Source organism: Diuraphis noxia, unplaced genomic scaffold (genome assembly GCF_037042655.1).
Source record: "Diuraphis noxia isolate RWA-SAM2 unplaced genomic scaffold, SU_Dnox_SAM2 contig0004, whole genome shotgun sequence".
Classification (NCBI taxonomy): domain Eukaryota; kingdom Metazoa; phylum Arthropoda; class Insecta; order Hemiptera; family Aphididae; genus Diuraphis; species Diuraphis noxia.
Genome location: NW_028301714.1, coordinates 73,007,868 through 73,028,610, shown reverse-complemented (window position 1 = coordinate 73,028,610; position 20,743 = coordinate 73,007,868). Strand labels below are relative to the sequence as shown.

Sequence of the window (20,743 nt, the reverse complement as noted above, 5' to 3'; positions counted from 1 at the left end):
CAGCACAATAAAAATAGAATAATTATGTTAGAATTTTGTTTTAAATATAATTTAACTGTAGTTTTTTTTCATCTACTTGTAAATGTTTGTATGTTGTGTAATTTTAATAAATAAACAAATTAATTAATTGGAATAAAATTGTGTCTTTTTATCTGTGAACAATATTTTTTGTAAATTATTGTATTACAATATTTTTGTTACTCCTTTTTGGACCTACTGCATCGCGCAGTAACCAATCAGATCCTGTTGTTTAGAAATCTATTGTTATATTCCGAAGTGCACTATCTGGTTTCATTTAATCTGTGGTAACAACAACGAACTAGTGTGTCCGTACCGACGCAGTATTGCCGGACGCCGTTCGTTCCAGCTGAACTGACGGCGCTTGATCTCTCGATCAAGGGGGGTGTTCGTAATTATCGATAACACGACAACTGATAATAGTTTGCGCGAACATGTAAAGAATAATTAATTTGGTTGATTTTGAATCTGGATTGATCCGCTATCACTGTTTATTATTTAAAAACACAGATATTATGAATAAATAAATATAATAATAATAATTAATAAAACAATAAAAACTATTACAAGAATTGTACTAGGTAAATGTTACTTCTTCATAAGTTTAAGCATTTGCTTAACTCTTGTACCCATATTTATACCACAAGACACAAGAATAGTATTAATTTGAATAATTATAAAAGATAAATGCAATGTCACAATTGAAATATTTTAATTTGTATTAAGTAACATACTATAACTGTTAAGAGGCCGTCGTGGTAAAAGTGAAAAACATACAACGCTCAAGAGATGGCGTTGTATTCCGTATCGCCGCCGTCGCGGCTGGCCGTAACCACGTCCATCATCTACGCGCCGCGGCGCGTGTGTTATAATCGCGGGAGCGGTACATTATTATATCACGGACTGTCGTTATAGACGTTTCGCGTCAATGTAGTTGACCGTTGCGTAAATTGTCATCCACTATTTCTTACTATGTACTAGCGCACGGTACGTGGCTCCTAGTTCACGAGTCACGAGTCGCGACCTATTTATTAATTAAAGCCCCTGCTTACTTAAGAATATTAATCAATAAATAAAGCATACAAATAATAATACACCAAAACTTGATTTGTATTTCTAACCCAATTACTTTTTAAAATACATGTAATAACATGTAGTAACAATAATTTCATTACGATTAAATAGGTTTTTTTAGTAACTGTGTCACGTTTTTTACGATATTACTTATTAGTGACCTGAAGTACTTATCGTACGATATTTTCATCTCCAATATTAGTATAACGTTTTAAATATTTTTGTTAGTATAAAATACATACCTGTTTACTTATTTTATTTTTAAACTTAATATAGGAATATACAGTATTGATTTTACAATGATGTGTGTTTTTTTTTTTTTTGGGTGTGTACAGCATAACTAGTCGAAATAATGCTTCGATTTCAAACTTTGGGGGTGGTTTCCGATGTAAAATTGAAGATCCTTGGTGCATTATAGAGGTCAAAAGTGAACATTTTCCAACAGTTTTCAAAAAAATAGAGAAAAACAAAAAAATGACAGAAAAACGGGAATTTTTACGCAAAACCCGTTTTCGAGCAAATCGATTTTTTTATATGGTTGTCATTCTAAAACTAATCACTGTAAATACTTGAAATTTTCACCAAATGTTAATGTTAGTGTTATCTATATATACAGTTTAATTTTCAAAAATTTTCGACTTTTTTTTAGTTATTTATAGACCACTGAAATTTTCGATTTTTTTGAGAATTTTTTTTTGAAGTGTCAGTAAAAAAATATTGGACGACCAAAAAAACTTGAAAATTTAATTCACGGTTCCTTATGAGTTGTTCTTATTGTAGCTAAAAAAAATTAAAAAACGTTAGTCACAATTTTTTTTAATAAGCGTTTATAGTTCAAATTTTTACGAAATATGTCGAAAACGCGAAAATTTGCAAGTAATTTTGAAGTTGAAAAATCATAAAATGTTTTCTGTTTATAACTAAGGATAAAAAATATAACACTAAGTTTTCCTTAAGTTTTCCTTCAAATAGCTATAGAGAAAACTCGAAGCGTCGTTATAGGAAAAATTTTAAGTGCGTTGAATTTTAAATTTTTTCGAAATAGTGTAACGATAACGATATATCCTCAAACGATTTTAAACATTTGTTATTATTCAAAAAGTATAAGTCGTAGATACATGAAAATTTTACCAGTTATTTAGATTGGCATTTTCTTTACAAGTTTTAATTTTTAAAATATTTTGACTTTTTTTGAGGTATTTATAGACAACTGAAATTTTCAATTTTTCTGTGTTGATAAAATTTTTTTGGCCCTATCAAAATACTTGAAAATTTAATACAAAGTTCCTCATAAGTTATTCATACAGTGATTAAAAAATTACAAAAATACATAGGCATGATTTTTTTTATTAGCATTTGAAGTTCAAATTTTGACTAAATACATAAAAATTACGGCAATGTTCAAATTATCTTAGATTGAAATTCATAAAAGTTTTTCTTTTTATACCTAAGATTTGAAAATTTTATACAAGGCTCCTAAAATATTTATACAATATTATTTGAAAAATAAAAGAAATATAATATAGTCACACATTTTTTTAATAAGCATTTACAGTTCAAATTTTGACTAAATACATAAAAATCACGAAAATTCGTAAATTATTTTATCCTAGAAATTCATAAAAAATTTTCCTTTTAAATCTAAGATTTGAAAATTTAATACAAGATTCCTTACAAATTTGTCAATCTTTATCTCAAAAAAAATGTCAACCGGAAATTCAAATTAAATTTTTATTAGCATTTGAATTTCAAATATTGACAGAAATTCGTCAAAACCATGAATATTTGCAAATTATTTTGTAGTTCAAAATTCATAATATTGTTTGTATTTATATCTAAGGTTATAAAATTTAACACCATGTTTTCCATTAGTTTTGCTTCAAATAGCTATAGATAAAATTTGAAGCGTCATTATAGGAAAAATGTTTTGAGCGTTTGAGTTTTAAATTTTTATGAAATCGCGTAATGATAACGATTTATCCTCAAACGAGTCAAACGAATTTAAATATTATTTGTTATATTTCAAAAATTATAAGTCGTAGATACTTGAAAAATCATATCGACACTTCAAAAAAAAATTTTCAGACAAATTGAAAATTTCAGTCATCTATAAATATCTCAAAAAAAGTCAAAATATTTTGAAATTTAAATCATGTAAAGAAAACGCCAATCTAAATAACCGATAAAATTTTCAAGTATCTACGACTTATACTTTTTGAATAATAACAAATATTTAAAATCGTTTGAGGATAAACCGTTATCGTTACGCTATTTCGTAAAAATTTAAAATTCAAACGAACTTAAAATTTTTCCTATAATGATGCTTCGAGTTTTCTCTATAGCTACTTGAAGTAAAACTTATAGAAAACTTAGTGTTGTATTTTCAATCCTTAGTTGTAAACGCAAAAAATTTTATGATTTTTCAACTTCAAAATTATTTGCAAATTTTCGCGTTTTCGACAGATTTCGTAAAATTTTGAACTGTAAACGATTATTAAAAAAAAGCGTGTATTAAATTTTCAAGTTTTTTTGGTCGTCCAATATTTTTTTACTGACACTTCAAAAAAAAAATTCTCAAAAAAATCGAAAATTTCAGTGGTCTATAAATAACTCAAAAAAGTCGAAAATTTTTGAAAATATATAAATATATAAACCGTAATAAAAATCTAGCGAAAATGTATTAGTTACTAGTTTACTACTACCAATAATTACTGGCGTGAACAGTTAGATATGCAGGATGTCAATATTTGAATCCATTTATTTCAATATTTAATGTTTTATCATTAATAATTAAATAGTTAAATAATTGTTAGAATATAATTACTACAGTACTTGCACCTTACAAATACAATATAAATTAATAAACAATGTAATATGTAATCTTGAAAAATATATTCGTAAATTAGTAATATTATATAAATCGTTTAATGTTTCAGCAAATTTTGTTTGACAGACAATAATAAAATTGGCGTATATTATGCTGATTAAATGTTAATTAATATACAATAACAATAATTTGTGTACTTAGTATTATGAAATATTACATATTTATTTATCCATCGTTAATAATTTTTTTCACAGCGTATGATTTAAAGTTTTTTACATAATATACAGTTATACTGATTTAAATGTAAAAAAAATCATCTGAAATATCAAATATCCAATTTTATCGAATAGTTTACTACAGTTTAAAAAAAAATTTGTTTGAATCGGACGTTTTCTTGCTGATTAGTTACAGTTTTAAGATTTGGTTCCATTTTGCGTAAAATACGATAGTAATAGGAATACGAAAATTGGAAATGTAAAATAATATTATTCAATGACAAAATTATTATTTTCATATTGACAGTTTGGCTATTTATAACCAGCGCGCGGCTGAGATAGATAACCAGTTTTGACCTATTGAGCGGTACCGCTGCTTATGAACGCGGGGTGGTGGCAGAAGTACTGTTCAAAATGCTGCCACTGTAGTCACTAGAGCAGCACATGACGACGGCGAATTCATGATTTTTTTGCCAAAAACATACTTTTTTATTTCCAATAGTACTCAGGCCTCGTTGATCGTAGAAACATGATTTTAGTATCAAAATAATCACGAGAAGTTGTACTTAAAAATCTAGTAACAGATTTTCGATACCTCAATTTGCTGATTTTATATAATTTTTTAAAAAAATTAAAATTTGTCACAAACTTCAAATGCAAATAAAATTGGTTAGAAAACATAAATCAAAAATCTGTTCCAAGATTTTTAAGTAAAACTTCTCGTGATTATTTTGACTAAAATCATGTTTCTACGATCAATGAGGCCTGAGTACTATTGGAAATAGAAAAGTATGTTTTTACGGTCGATTTTTTCCTACTGTGACGGCCTCTTAAGAACAATTTCAAATTCTTAATATTCTGTAAATGTTGAACTCAACATTCCCATTACAAGCTATGCTTATATAGGAGATATATACCCAGTATCAAATATAAATATATAATGTTTGTGTATACCTGATGTAACTATAAGCTTTTGGAGAGTAAAAGTAAATTGTTGTGGCAAACTTTTTTATTACATCACTGTAACGCCGTGCCGTAGGCTCTACTTTGCTGTTTGGATCAAATCTTTAAGAAATAAAGTGGTACATTTTTTTCCTATTACGTTGGTGGTTTCTGTATAGGTTGAAGATTTAATTGTTGATATCAACTCCTATAGTGACATGGACAATTTAATTATGTTTACAGACCTAAATTACTGCTAAAAAATAGAAAATCCTTGAATTCTTTTTATATTTATTTATCAATCTTTATTTTATTTATCTTATTTAAACAAACATACATATATTTTTAACAAGCAATAACATATTATTATAGTTTTAACATTTAGTCCAATAAAATCAGACAAACATATTTGATTAAAACTATGGGCATATTATATTACAAAATACTAGGCTTGTTATTTTAAATAAATAATAATTTGTTAATCATGTCATCAATTGCTATTTTATTTTAATAAAATAAAATCACCAAAATAATTTACTAGTATAATAAAGCATGGATGTTTAACATTTTTAACGAGCAATATCTAACACAATAGATAATCAATTATCATTAGCTACATAAAATAACAAGAATAAATTACAAGTAACAAACATAGTATATACATATATTTTACGCTGTGGCTACAAGGGGTGGACACTTAAAAATTATAACACAGTAATCATACTTATCACACAAAAACGTGGCGGCCATATTCTTATTTATGAATCAGTGTGTCCATACAATGAAAAATAAATTACCTAACTAAAAAATAAAATCACAAAATGATACGGTTAAAGTTAAAAATCTTGAAGTCCAACTTTTGGCCATAGACTTACTTCAAGCTTTTTGGAATTTCGGCTTATTTTTAATTAAATAATAAATAGTACCTATAGGTAAGTATATTATTCAATTACAATACAATTTAATTCAAATATAGTATATCTATTTTTCAATTTTGTTTATTTATTGTGATCAAAAACTTTTGTTTTTAAAACAATACTTCATTAGTATAATTAATTAATTGGAACAATAATAATAAATAGAAAAAAAGTAAAAATTAAAATTGACCAAACACAACAACTATTATAAACAATTGACAAAAACAAAAATATCAATACAAATCACAATTTTTTAAGAATTAGCAAAGAATAATATGTAAAATTGAATATTTGTAAAATAGGGAGTCAGCGAAAGGTAAACAATGTTTACTAAACATACACGAGTTACACAATATTTCATAGTGTTCATAACAACTTAATTTCATAACCTAACAAAACAGCATAAATAAGAAGATGGCGGCCTCCGTCCCCACTCCACGCAAAACGTTCTTGGCATCGAGTGTCCTTTCTGATTTCACCTATTCTGTGGTGGCTATATTATCCCCGACTATCTCCCGAACTATGATAACAAATGCGCATGTGCGGAAAATATACATGATAACATTATAACAATGATAACACCTGTGATAATTCGATGATTATTATTCATTGATTATAATAATAATTAGTAATTAGTAATTACTAATTATTGCTATGTACTGACGTCCCGCTGAGACATCTAAACACGCATATACACGTAGATATGTATAAGTGACCCTGGGGCGTATGATTTCGCCAACCAATTCTATTGTGTAGGACATCAATAGTTATATCGAAGGCCAAACTTCTAGCCTTTCCAAAATATTACTATAGTAATTAGATATACGAAATATTAAATATGAAATCGTAGTATTGACAGGCGTAACTAGAGATATGATGAATGTCGTCGGGTTATGGAGATTACGTATCGCGAATAACCAGGATGTGGCCGACCGGTCGCATGGGCGTGGGAAGCTGCGATATTAAAATAATACACGCGTACGCTTTTGCACGACTCGGCCATGGACACATACGTATCTTATCGATAGGAGAGGAAATGCAGAGAGTAGGACTAGAGTGCCTTGATAGAGGCTATCTCTATCAAGGCACTCTAAATAGGACTATCTGGACTATATAGGAGAGCCCCGATTAGACCCAATTCAGACGTGAGCCACCAGAGTCAGAACAAGCACCTTCACGCCAGACACCAGTCCAATTTAATTATTCGGACTTAGAATATTTTGCAACCAAATCCTTTTGTGCAGTAAAAGTGTTTTATTTACATAGTAATCAAATAAATATCTAATAAATTAATCACAAATTAAGTTGTTATACTTATTACACATTTACACCCAATCCATCTACCTCAACACCAGTCGTTTGTCCTCCTGTATGCTGGGACGCTACATTATTACTAATTGCCAATTTGTAATAATATCATATATTTTAGAAATAGTTTATTTGTGAATTGTGTGAATCATAATAAATATTAATGTGGATATTATGTACCAAAATTAAACAAAAACAATCATAATCATTTTATCTTAACTAACTAAAATCTAAAAAATAATAATTCAGTTTTACCAGTCCTCACAAATTTTACATATTCAATTGAAAATCTGAAAATAAAAAAGTTTATATCACAGTCGTTTGTGTTTGTCTTCACTAAAAAGTAAAAATTTAAAATCTAAAAAAAAAATATACAATAATAAATCAACACATTAGGTAGTCACTCAAACACATTTTTACAACTTTGACAAAACCAATATTTGCCTACTCTGTTATTTTTCAAACCTGCACATTTCAAATCATACCACTCAAGACATGAGTCACATAAAATCGATTTTTGTGATTTTATGTCTAAATTAGTTAATAATAAAACAGTTACTTATATTTACTTCTGGGAAGGCTTCAAATACAGTTTTCATTCTTTTGTCTTGTAAGAAGATACCCTGTAACTTTTGTTCACTGTCTGTTAAGATTTCTATATTGCATTTGTATTTAACTCTGAGCTCTTCAACAATTTGTTCAAAGTCTTTTTTTCCTACTATTTATTTTCCTTACAAAAATATACGATTCATTAAAATATAATTTTTACTTAACTTTAAAGAAAGAAAAATAGAGTACACATAATATAAATACCTTTAGTTCGGATATTAGAGAGATCTTTCAGAATTATAATTTTTCCCGTTTCTGTTAAATACTTATCTTGGATTAATTTTTTGTTTGCCCACATGTCCATCAATTGAATGATGTCTGACTTATCCTTAGGAGTCATACGGCGTTGGTTAGGTAAATTATTAAAGAGTGTTTCAGTGGTTTCGTGGTTATGAGTATCGCACATTTTATCTACTACCAATTTATCCATATTATTTATTTTTAAATAAATAAATGATGGACACTCTTGTTTTATTGTCCTAAATAATGTTTTGCAATAATGTTTTATAAAACAAAAATAAATAATATAGAATAAATATATTATATACTAACGATGTAGCTCTTTGCTCTAAACATGTTTTTCGTTTTTTATGAACCCCGCCATGGATGCACAATGCACATATACTTTACAAAATAATATTTTAAACTTTCCGGAGTTTTTTCCAGTTTTTTTGGACAAGTTTTTTTTGCTGCAGTCAGCGTTCTGCAGTCACTAATAGCAAAATCCATAAATTTTGCATTTTTGTAAGCAATTAATGCTTGTTGAAATTGCTCAAAAGAGTTAAATTCATCTCCTATTTGCAGAGCCATTTTAATCTAAAATAAATGAAACCCAGGTAGCTAAGGTACATTTTAATTTAATACAAAATTACCTTAATAGTAACATCTATACGGACTCATTTCATTTGCAAGTTCATATTCAATAATTCACATAAAAATAAAAATGTATTTTATTAGACACAGAAACATAAAATTGAACATAAAACATATTATTTACCTAGGTCATCAGTGGATGGTTCTATTTTTATATTAATATCTTCTTTTTCTTCTTCATCTTGGATTTTATGCCACACAAGCTACTCATAGTTTTTAGATTCTGAGTAAAGCGAGGAATGCATTTTAATTTTGTAGGTTTTTTTTTCTCTTAATTTGTGGTAAACCGAATGTACCACTGCACTTTGCTCTGTTTATTGTGTAAACTACATGTGTTAATCATTGCTAACAAATATATAACATGATATCTCCATGTCACATACATCCCCAGGATTAAATGTCCGGTTATTTAGCCATCACCATTTCCCTCTTAACCATTGCAATGGTGACTTAAGGCGCCCGGTGCCATTTTGTCCTCAAAAATGCACTCTTCGGGAATAATGATATCACTTTGAAGAATCAACCAAATTTCATAATTTTTTTTTAATTGCTAGAGAGAAATATTCTACAGCCCGCATGGATCTCGGATAAAAGCATTCAGAGATCGATGCGGGCGGTAGGAAGTCTTTCTAATAGTAATATAGAAGGACTTTTTATTTATAATTATTTTCCTATTTACCATTGCAATTTCCTTATAATGTATAATATCCACATTCAATAATATTTACAATAATTCACATAATTCACAAATACCATATTTCTAAAATATTAAAATGACAGTAATATGTTTACCTTTCTAGCCTATAATATTATATTAATTATTAATTATGAATTAATATTATTAAAATAATGTAAAACAATAAAAACAATTAAACATTATTAACATTAAACAAATGTAATCGAATAGGTATAAAACTGTAAATTGTAAAAGCCGCTAATCATCGCATTATCATTGTTATATTGTTATCATGTATATTTTCCGCGCATGCGCATTTGTTATCATAGTTTAATAAAGACCCGACTGTCAGGGATATAGCCACAGCGTATATTTTAAACAAGCAATAATTACACATTTAGACATAGGTAATAGTTAAAACATTTAGTCCATTTAGCCCAACATAATATCAGGTTAAAACAAAAGACATAATATTATATTACAATAGACTAATCAAACCTTGTAAGGCATAATTAAAATAAATTAATTCACAAAATTGTAGAAAGTGAAAAACAAAACAAAATATGATTTTGGTGTTAAAATAAATTTATTTATTATCAATATTAAATACGTGTGATAAGACCCATGGCCTCTTTTAAAATGGCGGATGGTAACTTCGAGCACAGACATGAAAATGTAGTCATATTATAGTCTGTGCTTCAAGTCTTATCACAGTTTTATTTCTATCATATCAGCTACCTAACCAGATAATGTTACTCGATGGCCGATGCTCAATTTGGGTAAATTGAAAATGTTTGCATCTATAAAATATGTTCTGATCTTTGTTGTTGTCAGTATTGTAAATATAGGTTAATAAAATGTAAATTAATACCTTATTTAATGTTCCTAATTAATTAACATTGTTTTCATTAATTTATTGACGTTGTTCGATGTACATTTTAATAATTGTGATCTTAGTATACTTTCTATGTTTAAATAAAAAGGTTTGTGTCTACCATACTTTTTACCTTTGTTCAAAAATCGTTAATTCACGTAATGCCTCATACTGCAGTGTGTAATGTAACGCGCACATTTAAATATTAAATATATATGATGCTTATAATATGAGTTGGTTCAAGCGAAATAAAGGAATTGAAAAAACTGACGATCTTGATTTGTCTGCATGTTATGATAGCTTTAACAAACATTGGCAACAAACTTTTGAAATTATTGATCGATTTCAAGTAAGTATTAAACTTTGGATTTATGTAATTTGATTTGTTCAATCTAAGTGAATTAGGTAGTTTGCAATACAACTTAATGTATGTAATCTGGTGTATTTTATTACAAAAAATATATTTGTTATAGGAAATTATATATTTCCATAAACCTTGTATTAGATATATAGAAAAACTGAAATAGTTACCTATTCTAACATTTTTAAAATCATAAGACAAAGTTGACATATACCTATCCATTTTATAATTCATTTTTTCTGGTATTCAAAATTATCCCAAAAATATATAATCCACTCAATGTCTGTTAGGTTTGGTTAATTAATAACTAAATATTGTACTAGTAGGTATATAGTGTATTTTTTATGAATTTTATTTACTTATGTATTGAAATAGAGTAGATTTTTTAAAGTAATGCAATTTTACTTAGTGAAATTATGCCTATATATTTACCAGAGCCATGGAAAATGAGTCAAATACCCTGAACTAACAATATTTTTAACATTTTAAAAGGCGGCAAATGTTAAAATATTTATGTTTAATAAGGGTGCCTAATATCATATCCTTGAGGCGCCAATGAAAGTTAAAATGTTTATGCTACATGCATATTATATTCTTAAATACTGATGTTGAATAATATACATACATTTAAAAAATTATTTTTAGGCTTCAAAAGGTGTTATTAAGTATGATGATATTGTAGCCGTTATAAATCATTTAAATCAATTAATAAAGCTATTGTTACTTGATATACAATCTGTCAAATCAACCAATCAATCACGGTGTCTTGAATACTTTTTGAAAAACCAATTACTAGGAAAATTATATTCATGGAGCTTAAAAACAGACAAGTAATTGTATTTTAATTACTTATGTTGTAGATTTAGGTACACACAGTTTTAGATTTTTATTTTTATAATTTTAGCTTTTAATTGAATTAGTCTGATATGATACATTGATAGATAATGTCTTGAAGGAGTTCATAAAAATGTTCTACAAGTCCTTGCTATGTTAATAAATAACAATAAACAATAATATTATTTATAAATAATTAGTAGATACTAATATACTATGAGAAATTATCATCAATTGAATTTAATATAGGTATTGTTTCAATCGTGTAGTTATGAACCGAAAGTGGATTTATGAATACAAAGTATTTTTAAGCTGACAATACAAATTTTTTTCTTTTATAAATATTTTTCTATTCAAATGTATAGATTATATTATTATTATTTATTTTTATAATAAACTATTTTTAATTCAAATATTTTGATTATTTTTAGATTCAAAAACTATTTAAAATTGGAACAATTAAAAGTTTTTGGAGTTCTTTTGTCAGAACTTCGAGGACATCAGTTACTTTCTGATGATTCTATATTAAATCCTTTAATACTAATATTAAACTCATATGATGGTGATTGCTTGTCTGTAGAAATCGAAAAACACTTAGTTTCAGTTTTAAGACAATTTTGTGTGGTGCTTTCTCATCAGCCAAGTATATTATACAATATCTTAAAAGATAACACTAAAAATTCAAAGTAATTGTTATTATTTTACTTGTTTTTTCGATTAATTTAAATACTGTGATATTCCTTTAGATGTGTTATATTGTCATTGTTGATGGCATTCATACATCGTGAAGGATCTATTGGTGAAGAAGCTCGTGATGCTTTATTAATATTTGTATCATTATCTCGTCAAAATGATACTTTAGCTTATATTATAACGTCTAAATCGAATGTGAGTCCTGTATTGGCAACTGGTTTAAGTGGTCTATATTCAGTGTTGCCGCGAAAATTAGATTTTGGAAATGATTGCTACAGACTGAGTCCAGAAAATATTGAAGATGTACCAGAGCTAAATAATTTCTTAGCTTCAGTAGAACTGTGTAATGCTGTTGCTAAAATATGTCATAAAACTGTATATGATCAACTTTTGGATTACTTATACCATGGGTTTCTTCTACCCGTTGTCGGGCCAGCATTAATGCAGGTATATTCAAAATTATATTTTAAATATTCAATTACTTTAATTTAAATTATAGAATTTTATATTATTGTGAAGTAGAATTATTTAAAATATCTAAATATTCTAAATCATAACTATGTGGTTCTAATATATGATATTATTTGTGTGTTCGGTTAAAAAAAATGTCTACGTTTCTACTCTAGCTTTTTTATTTTTAGTAAAACAATAAATTATTATTTGTAGGAACATAAATACGAGTTTGTAGTTCTCTTTTTAATAAAATTAAAATAGTATTTTATTTACATATTATTTCACTACTTTAAATGTATAACTTCTAACCACGGACTACTACTGTAGTAGTCCGTGCTTCTAACTAGTATGGTAATATTTAATAATAACATTAACATAAATTACAGTGATAGCTAAAGTTGCAATGTTTATCATTTATGTAATTAGAATAATGATAAACTTAACAGATTAGTTATTAAAAATTTAATTTTAGTACTTAAATAACTAAATTATTAGACATATACATTATGGTCATCAAAAGGATGGTTCTTTAAAATCTTTCTGCTTATTAATAACTATTAAGCGTAGAAACTAGAAAACAAATTTACATAATAGAAAGAACATTTTGTATTATTGATAATATTCTGAAATAATTAATATCTTAAAAGTTCATATTCAATAAAATAATAATTAGTATTTAGTATAACATATAAACATTACTTATTGTTACTCGTATTCCCACTAACATATTTTGCCGTCCCTTATTTTGCTTGATAAATCTATAAATAAAAATGAATGCACATTACATTTAAAGTGATCAATTGTAATTTTATAGAAGCTTTAAAGACTTTTAAAACTGTTCAAATTATGTTTTATTCTGTTTAGGACTTTGAAAATAATTGCTGTATCAATGCACATTTAATGCGGGTAAAATTTATTTGGATGTGGTTGTGGCTCTGCATGTTGCAAAATTTAATATTTGGCTATTGAGTTATTTGTTTTCTTATCTTCAACAGCAATAACAACTAAGGTTATAAGGCTAATTAAGTTATAATCAAAATTTAAATCAAATGACTGTATTTTCAATTTTTGACTTAATTTTACACCATGGAATACTTTATAAATTTTCTTCATTGAGTGGATGTTACAGCAAGGTAGATTTATTGAATATTTTAGATGCTTTGATGTTTTTGGGCGTTTTATCACTGATATTGAGTACTTATTTTGCATGATAATGTAAAAAAAATACTGAGAATGTTTGATACTTTCTAGAGTAATCTAATCTCTAATATTTCTATAAAATGATCTATTTTTATTTGCATAATATATATTTTGTAAAGTTATTGATGTGACAATAATAAAATAACTCCAGGCATGTGTTATTTAATGCTCAAAATGCAGAACTATCTTTGTTCCAATACATCTCTATTGTAGCAATAATTAGTTTTGTAGTTGTAAATTGTAACTATAAATTTATTTTTCTATTTTTACTTTGTTGTATATAATTTGAAAATTTCAAACTTTTACTATATCTGTGTACATGTTACTTATACACCTTATAACTATAATAAATAGCATTTACCAAATTTTGATTTGTATAATTTATACTACTTGAAGGTGGCAGAAGAAGAAGTAGCAACAGCAACAGTATACTTAGATTTACTACTTCGTAGCGTCACCCATCCAGGACTACTGCAAACATTTGTAAAATTTGTGCTGTGTGAAAGATTTGAAAAAATAAAAATAATTGAATTGCTTATCAATCGAATTAATAACAAATCTTTTAAGGTAATCTGTTTATACACTATAATATTCATTTTTTAGCTTATAATCTTGACTCATATAATTTTTTGATAAATTATATGCAATTATTATACCGAAATATTATTTTATTTCATTATTTTTTATGTCTTGAAAATTGTTACAAATTTGTTTAGGTTTGTGTTGCTACACTTGCATTGATGGAAACAATTTTAGACTTAAACTGCGAGGATGTCATGTTAGAACTAGTATTCAAGTATTTAGTGCCTTGCAATCACATAATGCTTAGCCAACGTTCACGTATTAAACAAGTTGATTCTTATTGTAAATCCGCTGACATATTTTTGTCCTTAATACCAGATGTCTTAAAGTAAGTTTTAAAAATTTTATGTTATTGTTACTTTTTATTTTGATCATTATTATGGATTTTAGACATCGGAATGTTAACTATCAAACTTTATACTCTGAATATCGAGGTTACTTGAATTATGCACGGCTCAAGATAGCTGAATGTGCTATAGAAACCAAACATTGGACATACTTATATGATGGAGAAAATCCATCTCACGTAATGGGTAAAAATATTTAAATCCATTATTTTTTTTTTTTTTTTTTTGGTTAGTAAAACAATATCAAAAAATTTATTTATTTTGTATACAAAATAAAACAAGCGGGTAAGTTGGTATCGCTCTGCTGTACATTAGGGGGTGGGGTAACCTCTGACTAGGATAGGTTAATTTGAATGCAATGATAGGTATCATTGTATACGAAAAACGATTCTGAACGGAGATGGTTTATCTGTCTAGGGTATATTATACTTAAATACTGTCATATATTCTATTTTGAAACAAATATTTTATTTTTCAATTAAGACTCATTTTGCATAAGGCACGGTTAATCAATTAATGTAGTTATCATGTTGTTATCATAATTCATATTACCTTATATATACGAATACCTGCTTTGAAGATAAATCGTTATCATTACGCGATTTCATAGAAACTTAAAACTTGAACGCTCAAAACATTTTTCCTATAATGACGCTTCAAATTTTCTCTATAGCTATTTGAAGCAAAACTTGTGGAAAACTTGGTGTTAAATTTTATATTCTTAGATATTAATAAAAACAATATTATGAATTTTGAACTACAAAATAATTTGCAAATATTCATGGTTTTGACGAATTTTTGTCAATATTTGAAATTCAAATGCTAATAAAAATTTAATTTGAATTTCCGGTGGACATTTTTTTTGTGATAAAGATTGACAAATTTGTAAGAAATCTTGTATTAAATTTTCAAATCATAGATTTAAAAAGAAAAATTTTTATGAATTTCTAGCTTATAATAATTTGCGAATTTACGTGATTTTTACGTATGTTGTCAAAATTAAAATTTAAATGCTTATAAAAAAAATGTGTGACTATATATTTCTTTTATTTTTCAAATGCTATTGTAAAACTATTTTAGGAGCCTTGTATTAAATTTTCAAATCTTAGGTATAAAAGGAAAATTTTTTATGAATTTTTAGGATAAAATAATTTACGAATTTTCGTGATTTTTACGTATGTTGTCAAAATTAAAATTTAAATGCTTGTAAAAAAAAAATGTGACTATGCATTTCTTTTATTTTTCAACTGCTATTGTAAAAATATTTTAAAAGCTTTGTATTAAATTTTCAAATCTTAGATATAAAAGGAAAATTTTTTATCAATTTCTAGAATAAAATAATTTTCGAGATTTTTACGTATGTTGTCAAAATTAAAATTCGAATGCATCTAAAAAAAAAAATTGTGACTATGTATTTCTTTTATTTTGCAACTGCTATTGTAAAAATATGTTAGTAGCCTTGTATTAAATTTTCAAATCTTAGAATTCAAAAGAAAAACTTTTATGAATTTCTATCTAAGATAATTTGAAAATTGCTGTAATTTTTACGTATTTAGTCAAAATTTGAATTTCAAATGTTAATTTAAAAAAATTGTGCCTATGTATTCTTATAATTTTTTAATCACTATAAGAATAACTTATGAGAAACTTTGTATTAAATTTTCAAGTATTTTGATATGGCCAAAAAAAATTTATCGACACTTCAAAAAAAAATTTTCAGAAAAATTGAAAATTTCAGTTGTCTATAAATAACTCAAAAAAAGTCAAAAATTTGTGAAAATTAAACTGTATATAGATAACACTAACATAAACATTTGGTGAAAATTTCAAATATTTACAGTGATTAGTTTTTGAATTACAACCATATAAAAAAATCGATTTGGTCGAAAACTGGTTTTGCGTAAAAATTCCCGTTTTTCTGTCATTTTTTTTTTTTTGTTTTTCTCGATTTTTTTGAAAACTGTTGGAAAATGTTTACTTTTGACCTCTATAGTGCACCAAGGTCCAAGGATATTCACTTTTACATCGGAAACCACCCCCAAAGTTTGAAATTGAAGCATTATTTCGACTAGTTATGCTGTACATGACACAAAAACAAAAAAAAACAAAAAAAATACATTCATCACTTCGTTCAGAATCTAAAATAAAAACAGCACAACATTTATGTTTTAAATTCTATTTTGTTCAAATTATCTTTGATTTATTTGTTGATAGTTAAGTTTTAAAAATTAAGCTTGATTATGCTTAAAAATAGTTTTTGATAATTCAAAATCTACTTAGCGTAAAAAATTTAGTTACATTCTTACATTGATTTATACTATTTATAGAATTTTTTTTTTATTTATTGTAGTACAGACTGTATTTGACTAGCCCTCCAGACATTGGTAATTTAATTTATCATTGGATGTTATTCCAATGAATACATTTTTGCAATTTTTCATTTTCAAAATTTCAAATAATATAATATATTTAGTTACCTCTTTTTGTACCTTGCATTCATATCTTAATTATTAAATACTGTTCGTTACATATTTAATAATAATTATTAAATCTATGTTACACAATCACTAATCAACTTTTATAATTTCAATATGATTTGGTTTTTAGTTGATACTAAAATAAATGAAGTGGAGAATGATCAAAACAGCATATTATCAGCTGACGATAGTTCAAGTGGATATGAAAGTTTTAAAGCCATTAAAGACATTGACAAGTACTGTTTGAAATCTGAAAAAGTAGAATAAAATAAATATATTAATTTTTCAGAATGCTTGGATCTGAAGATAGTAGACCAGCTGATGAAATTTTTTCAAACACTTCTTCGCCGTGTGGAAGTGATTCACCAACATGCTTTATAAGACAGTCAACATTCAAGACAAAAGAACCATTTACCCATTACCCTTGTTTGGGTAAGATATATATTTGCATACCAATAGTCTAATTTTGTTTGTGTCAATACATAAGATAAGTATTTTGTTTTATAATGTTCAATTTTTAGGTCCATTTCTCGAGGCGCTATTTTCAAATCTTGAAAATTTGCCTGAACAAGATTTTCGGATAAACCTACGTTTAACTGCCGTTATGACTCGTCTGTCCATGTACAACAAACCACTAATTCAATCATTGTTGCTTAATCATTCTATGATTTTTCAGCCATGCATACGTTCTCTGTTTCAAGTAAGCACTTAAAGTCCTATACTCTATACTTCTATAGATAGGATTAGTTTATTAGTCGATAAATGCATTATATAAAAAAGCGGGTAAGTCATGGATGTCGCTCTGCTGTACAGTAGGTTATAAGTGGGTTACTGTAATGGATGGAATTAAATTTGAATCCAATGATATTATATCATTGTATACGAAAAACAATTTTGAGCAGAGACAGTTTATCTGTCTAGGATATATTATAGATTATTAAAAATGTTCATATCTTAGATTTAAAAAAAAAATTTTATGAATTTCTAGCTTAAAAAAATTTGCAAATTTTCGTGATTTTTATGTATTTTGTCAAAATTCAAACTTTGAATGTTTGTAAAAAAAAATTGTGACTACGTATTTCTTTTATATATCAACTGCTATTGTAAAAATTTGTTAGGAGCATTGTGTTACATTTTCAAGCTTTTCTAATCAACAAATAAATTGTTATCAATTATAATTTAAAAAAAACTAATAATGATTGAAAATTGCATATACCTATAAATAGTTCAACTTAAGTCGAAATTTTTTAAAAGCTGCTTGCTGGATAGAATATACTTATATAAACATTCAGCAAAAATTTCATGTATTTATGGTCATTTGTTTTAAAGTTACATAATAAACCAAAATCGATTTTGTCGAAAACTGATTGTGCGTAAAATTTCCCGTTTTCCCTTAATTTTTAGTTTGATTAATCCCGATAATTTAGAAAAATATCGGGAATTTTTTACTTTTGACTCCCCAAAGTACCAACTAGATTCACTTTCGAAAATTGAAGCACTTTTACTGCCCCAAAACGTGATGACAGACACAAAAAAAAAATAAAAATAAAAATAAACACATCATGGTAAAATCAATACATTCCTCGCTCCGCTCAAAATCTAAAAATTTTGCTAACCTAGCTTTTTCCTTGCAGATATTGCGTTCTTTAAAACAGACCATAGAATCAAAATTATGTAGTCATGTGGAAAAAATAATAGAAGCTGAAGCATTTTTAATTGAACGAGAAAATAAACTCTGCAACACTAAATGCAGTTGTTCAGCTAACGATAAAATTCCTGATCCATTTGCTAGAGGTATAAAATAATTTCGATAAAAAAAAAATGTCTTTTTCAACCCAGAAAATATTAAATTACAATTTTCAAATTAATGGGGTTTTAGGTGAAACAAAACGACGCAGTATATCAGTAGCATTTGGAGCAATGTTCAGAAGAAATTCTGGGAACAAGGAAGCCATATTAGAATCCACAAGCAACGGTTATAGGTATAAACATTAACTTAAAACAATAAGTTTTATAATTCATAAAAATCCAATATTGGCTTTTTTAATGTATATATTGAAATTTAATTTTAGGTATTACAAAGAAAACGAAAACGAGTCGTTAGACTTGGCAATAAATGCAATTATTCTGGGAGAATGGCTGAAGGAACTGTCGGCCGTTTGTCAAGAACACACAATTAGCTAGTTAGTATACATACATTTAGTTATAACATTAACTATAATATTATTAATATTACTCATATTATTATTAGTGCATATATATATTTTTTTAATGTGAACTTCAAAGTTTTAACTCTTTTAAAGTTATTAAATTGTTAACTCAATTGTTTTGCTCAAGCTATGGTTTTAATTTATAGATCTGTGAATTATTTTTTACTCATTTTTATTGTTGAAATTTAAATTAGATATTATGAAATAATAATATCGCGTGAAATAAATGAATGTTCCGTCCATATTTAAAATTTGTTATTATGTGAATATTAACAACTTATGTCATGCATTTATATCGCAACAGACTGCTGTACTTAAAATTGCGCGTACAAATTTGATATTCCGATAGAAATATTTTATTGCTTATTTAAAAATTGTTTGTAACTTTTATTAAAACCATGTTACTTTTTAATTTTAACATAATATAATATTCAAAGTTTAGAAAAAAGTCTTTTATATAATATATTCATATTTGTATTTTTATTAGAAACCAAAATTAATAATCTTACATTTTGAAATGCACAAAATATTATGTCATCTTCCGCCATACTAAGAGTAACTCTTATAATTTATAGACATTTATATTATATATTTTTGTTTTTATTTTTGTTTGCAAAAATATGATCTTATAAATTAACATTAACTTTACATGTTTATTGATGTCAATGTTATTTATAGTACAAAACACGTCTACAACAATTCATACTAACAAATACAATAATGTGATTGTATTTTGTTTAAGGTTCAACTATCTTGTGTCCTTTTTTAAAAGTATACATTTATACCAACTAAAAATCAATTCTATGTATTAATAATTATATATATTAATAATCTCTGAGATCTGAGAATGATATTTTTTTGTAAAATTATTTGTACCACAATATAGTTAATTAACACAAAGTTTAGAAAGAACATTTCTGTTGTAGCTTCCTATCAGATAATTATTTGTAATTTTGTATTTATTGTTAGTTACCTACTCTAGCTATGTTGCAGTTGTTAAATATTATTTCGTTTTTACATATTTTGCAAGTTAATATTTTTGTAATACTCAAGACTAAATTGTTGTCTTTGTTCTGTTCATATTATAGTACAGTTATTTTATATGGTAATATGTAACTTTGTTGTTATTATAATAATTATAAGTTATAACAGTTATTATTTTTTATGAATGATCTTGCCATTTAGTTTTTATAGTAGAGAAGAATATAATAAAATGAATTATGTTGTGTATTTATGTGTAGACAATATTTAAC

At 26.3% G+C, this 20,743-nt stretch overlaps 2 protein-coding genes and 1 long non-coding RNA gene across 6 annotated transcripts; 1 reads left to right on the top strand and 2 right to left on the bottom strand.

The window, feature by feature from the left end:
• Positions 1-7,597: 7,597 nt before the first annotated feature.
• Positions 7,598-8,340, bottom strand: LOC149056476 (uncharacterized). The gene is made up of 2 exons (XM_089225183.1): positions 8,115-8,340; positions 7,598-8,031 (listed from the first exon to the last, which is right to left on the bottom strand). The coding sequence occupies exons 1-2, from the start codon at positions 8,338-8,340 to the stop codon at positions 8,024-8,026; spliced, it is 234 nt and encodes a 77-aa protein (XP_089081309.1). The 3' UTR covers positions 7,598-8,023.
• Positions 8,341-8,498: 158 nt separating this feature from the next.
• Positions 8,499-8,919, bottom strand: LOC149056475 (uncharacterized). The gene is made up of 2 exons (XR_016191308.1): positions 8,783-8,919; positions 8,499-8,726 (listed from the first exon to the last, which is right to left on the bottom strand). It is a non-coding gene; the product is annotated as an uncharacterized LOC149056475 (long non-coding RNA).
• Positions 8,920-10,174: 1,255 nt separating this feature from the next.
• Positions 10,175-20,720, top strand: LOC107166795 (FHIP family protein CG3558). Of its 4 annotated transcripts, XM_015515596.2 has the most exons (14): positions 10,175-10,682; positions 11,340-11,524; positions 11,960-12,214; positions 12,275-12,668; positions 13,539-13,580; positions 14,271-14,441; positions 14,591-14,784; positions 14,847-14,989; positions 17,411-17,516; positions 17,570-17,712; positions 17,802-17,980; positions 18,915-19,074; positions 19,160-19,262; positions 19,353-20,720. In XM_015515596.2, the coding sequence occupies exons 1-14, from the start codon at positions 10,563-10,565 to the stop codon at positions 19,462-19,464; spliced, it is 2,307 nt and encodes a 768-aa protein (XP_015371082.1). In that variant the 5' UTR covers positions 10,175-10,562; the 3' UTR covers positions 19,465-20,720. The 4 variants fall into 4 exon arrangements, with proteins under 4 accessions (XP_015371082.1, XP_015371084.1, XP_015371085.1 ...); XM_015515598.2 differs by lacking the exon at positions 11,340-11,524 and having other exon boundaries at positions 10,178-10,682; XM_015515599.2 differs by lacking the exon at positions 11,960-12,214 and having other exon boundaries at positions 10,178-10,682.
• Positions 20,721-20,743: the final 23 nt, after the last annotated feature.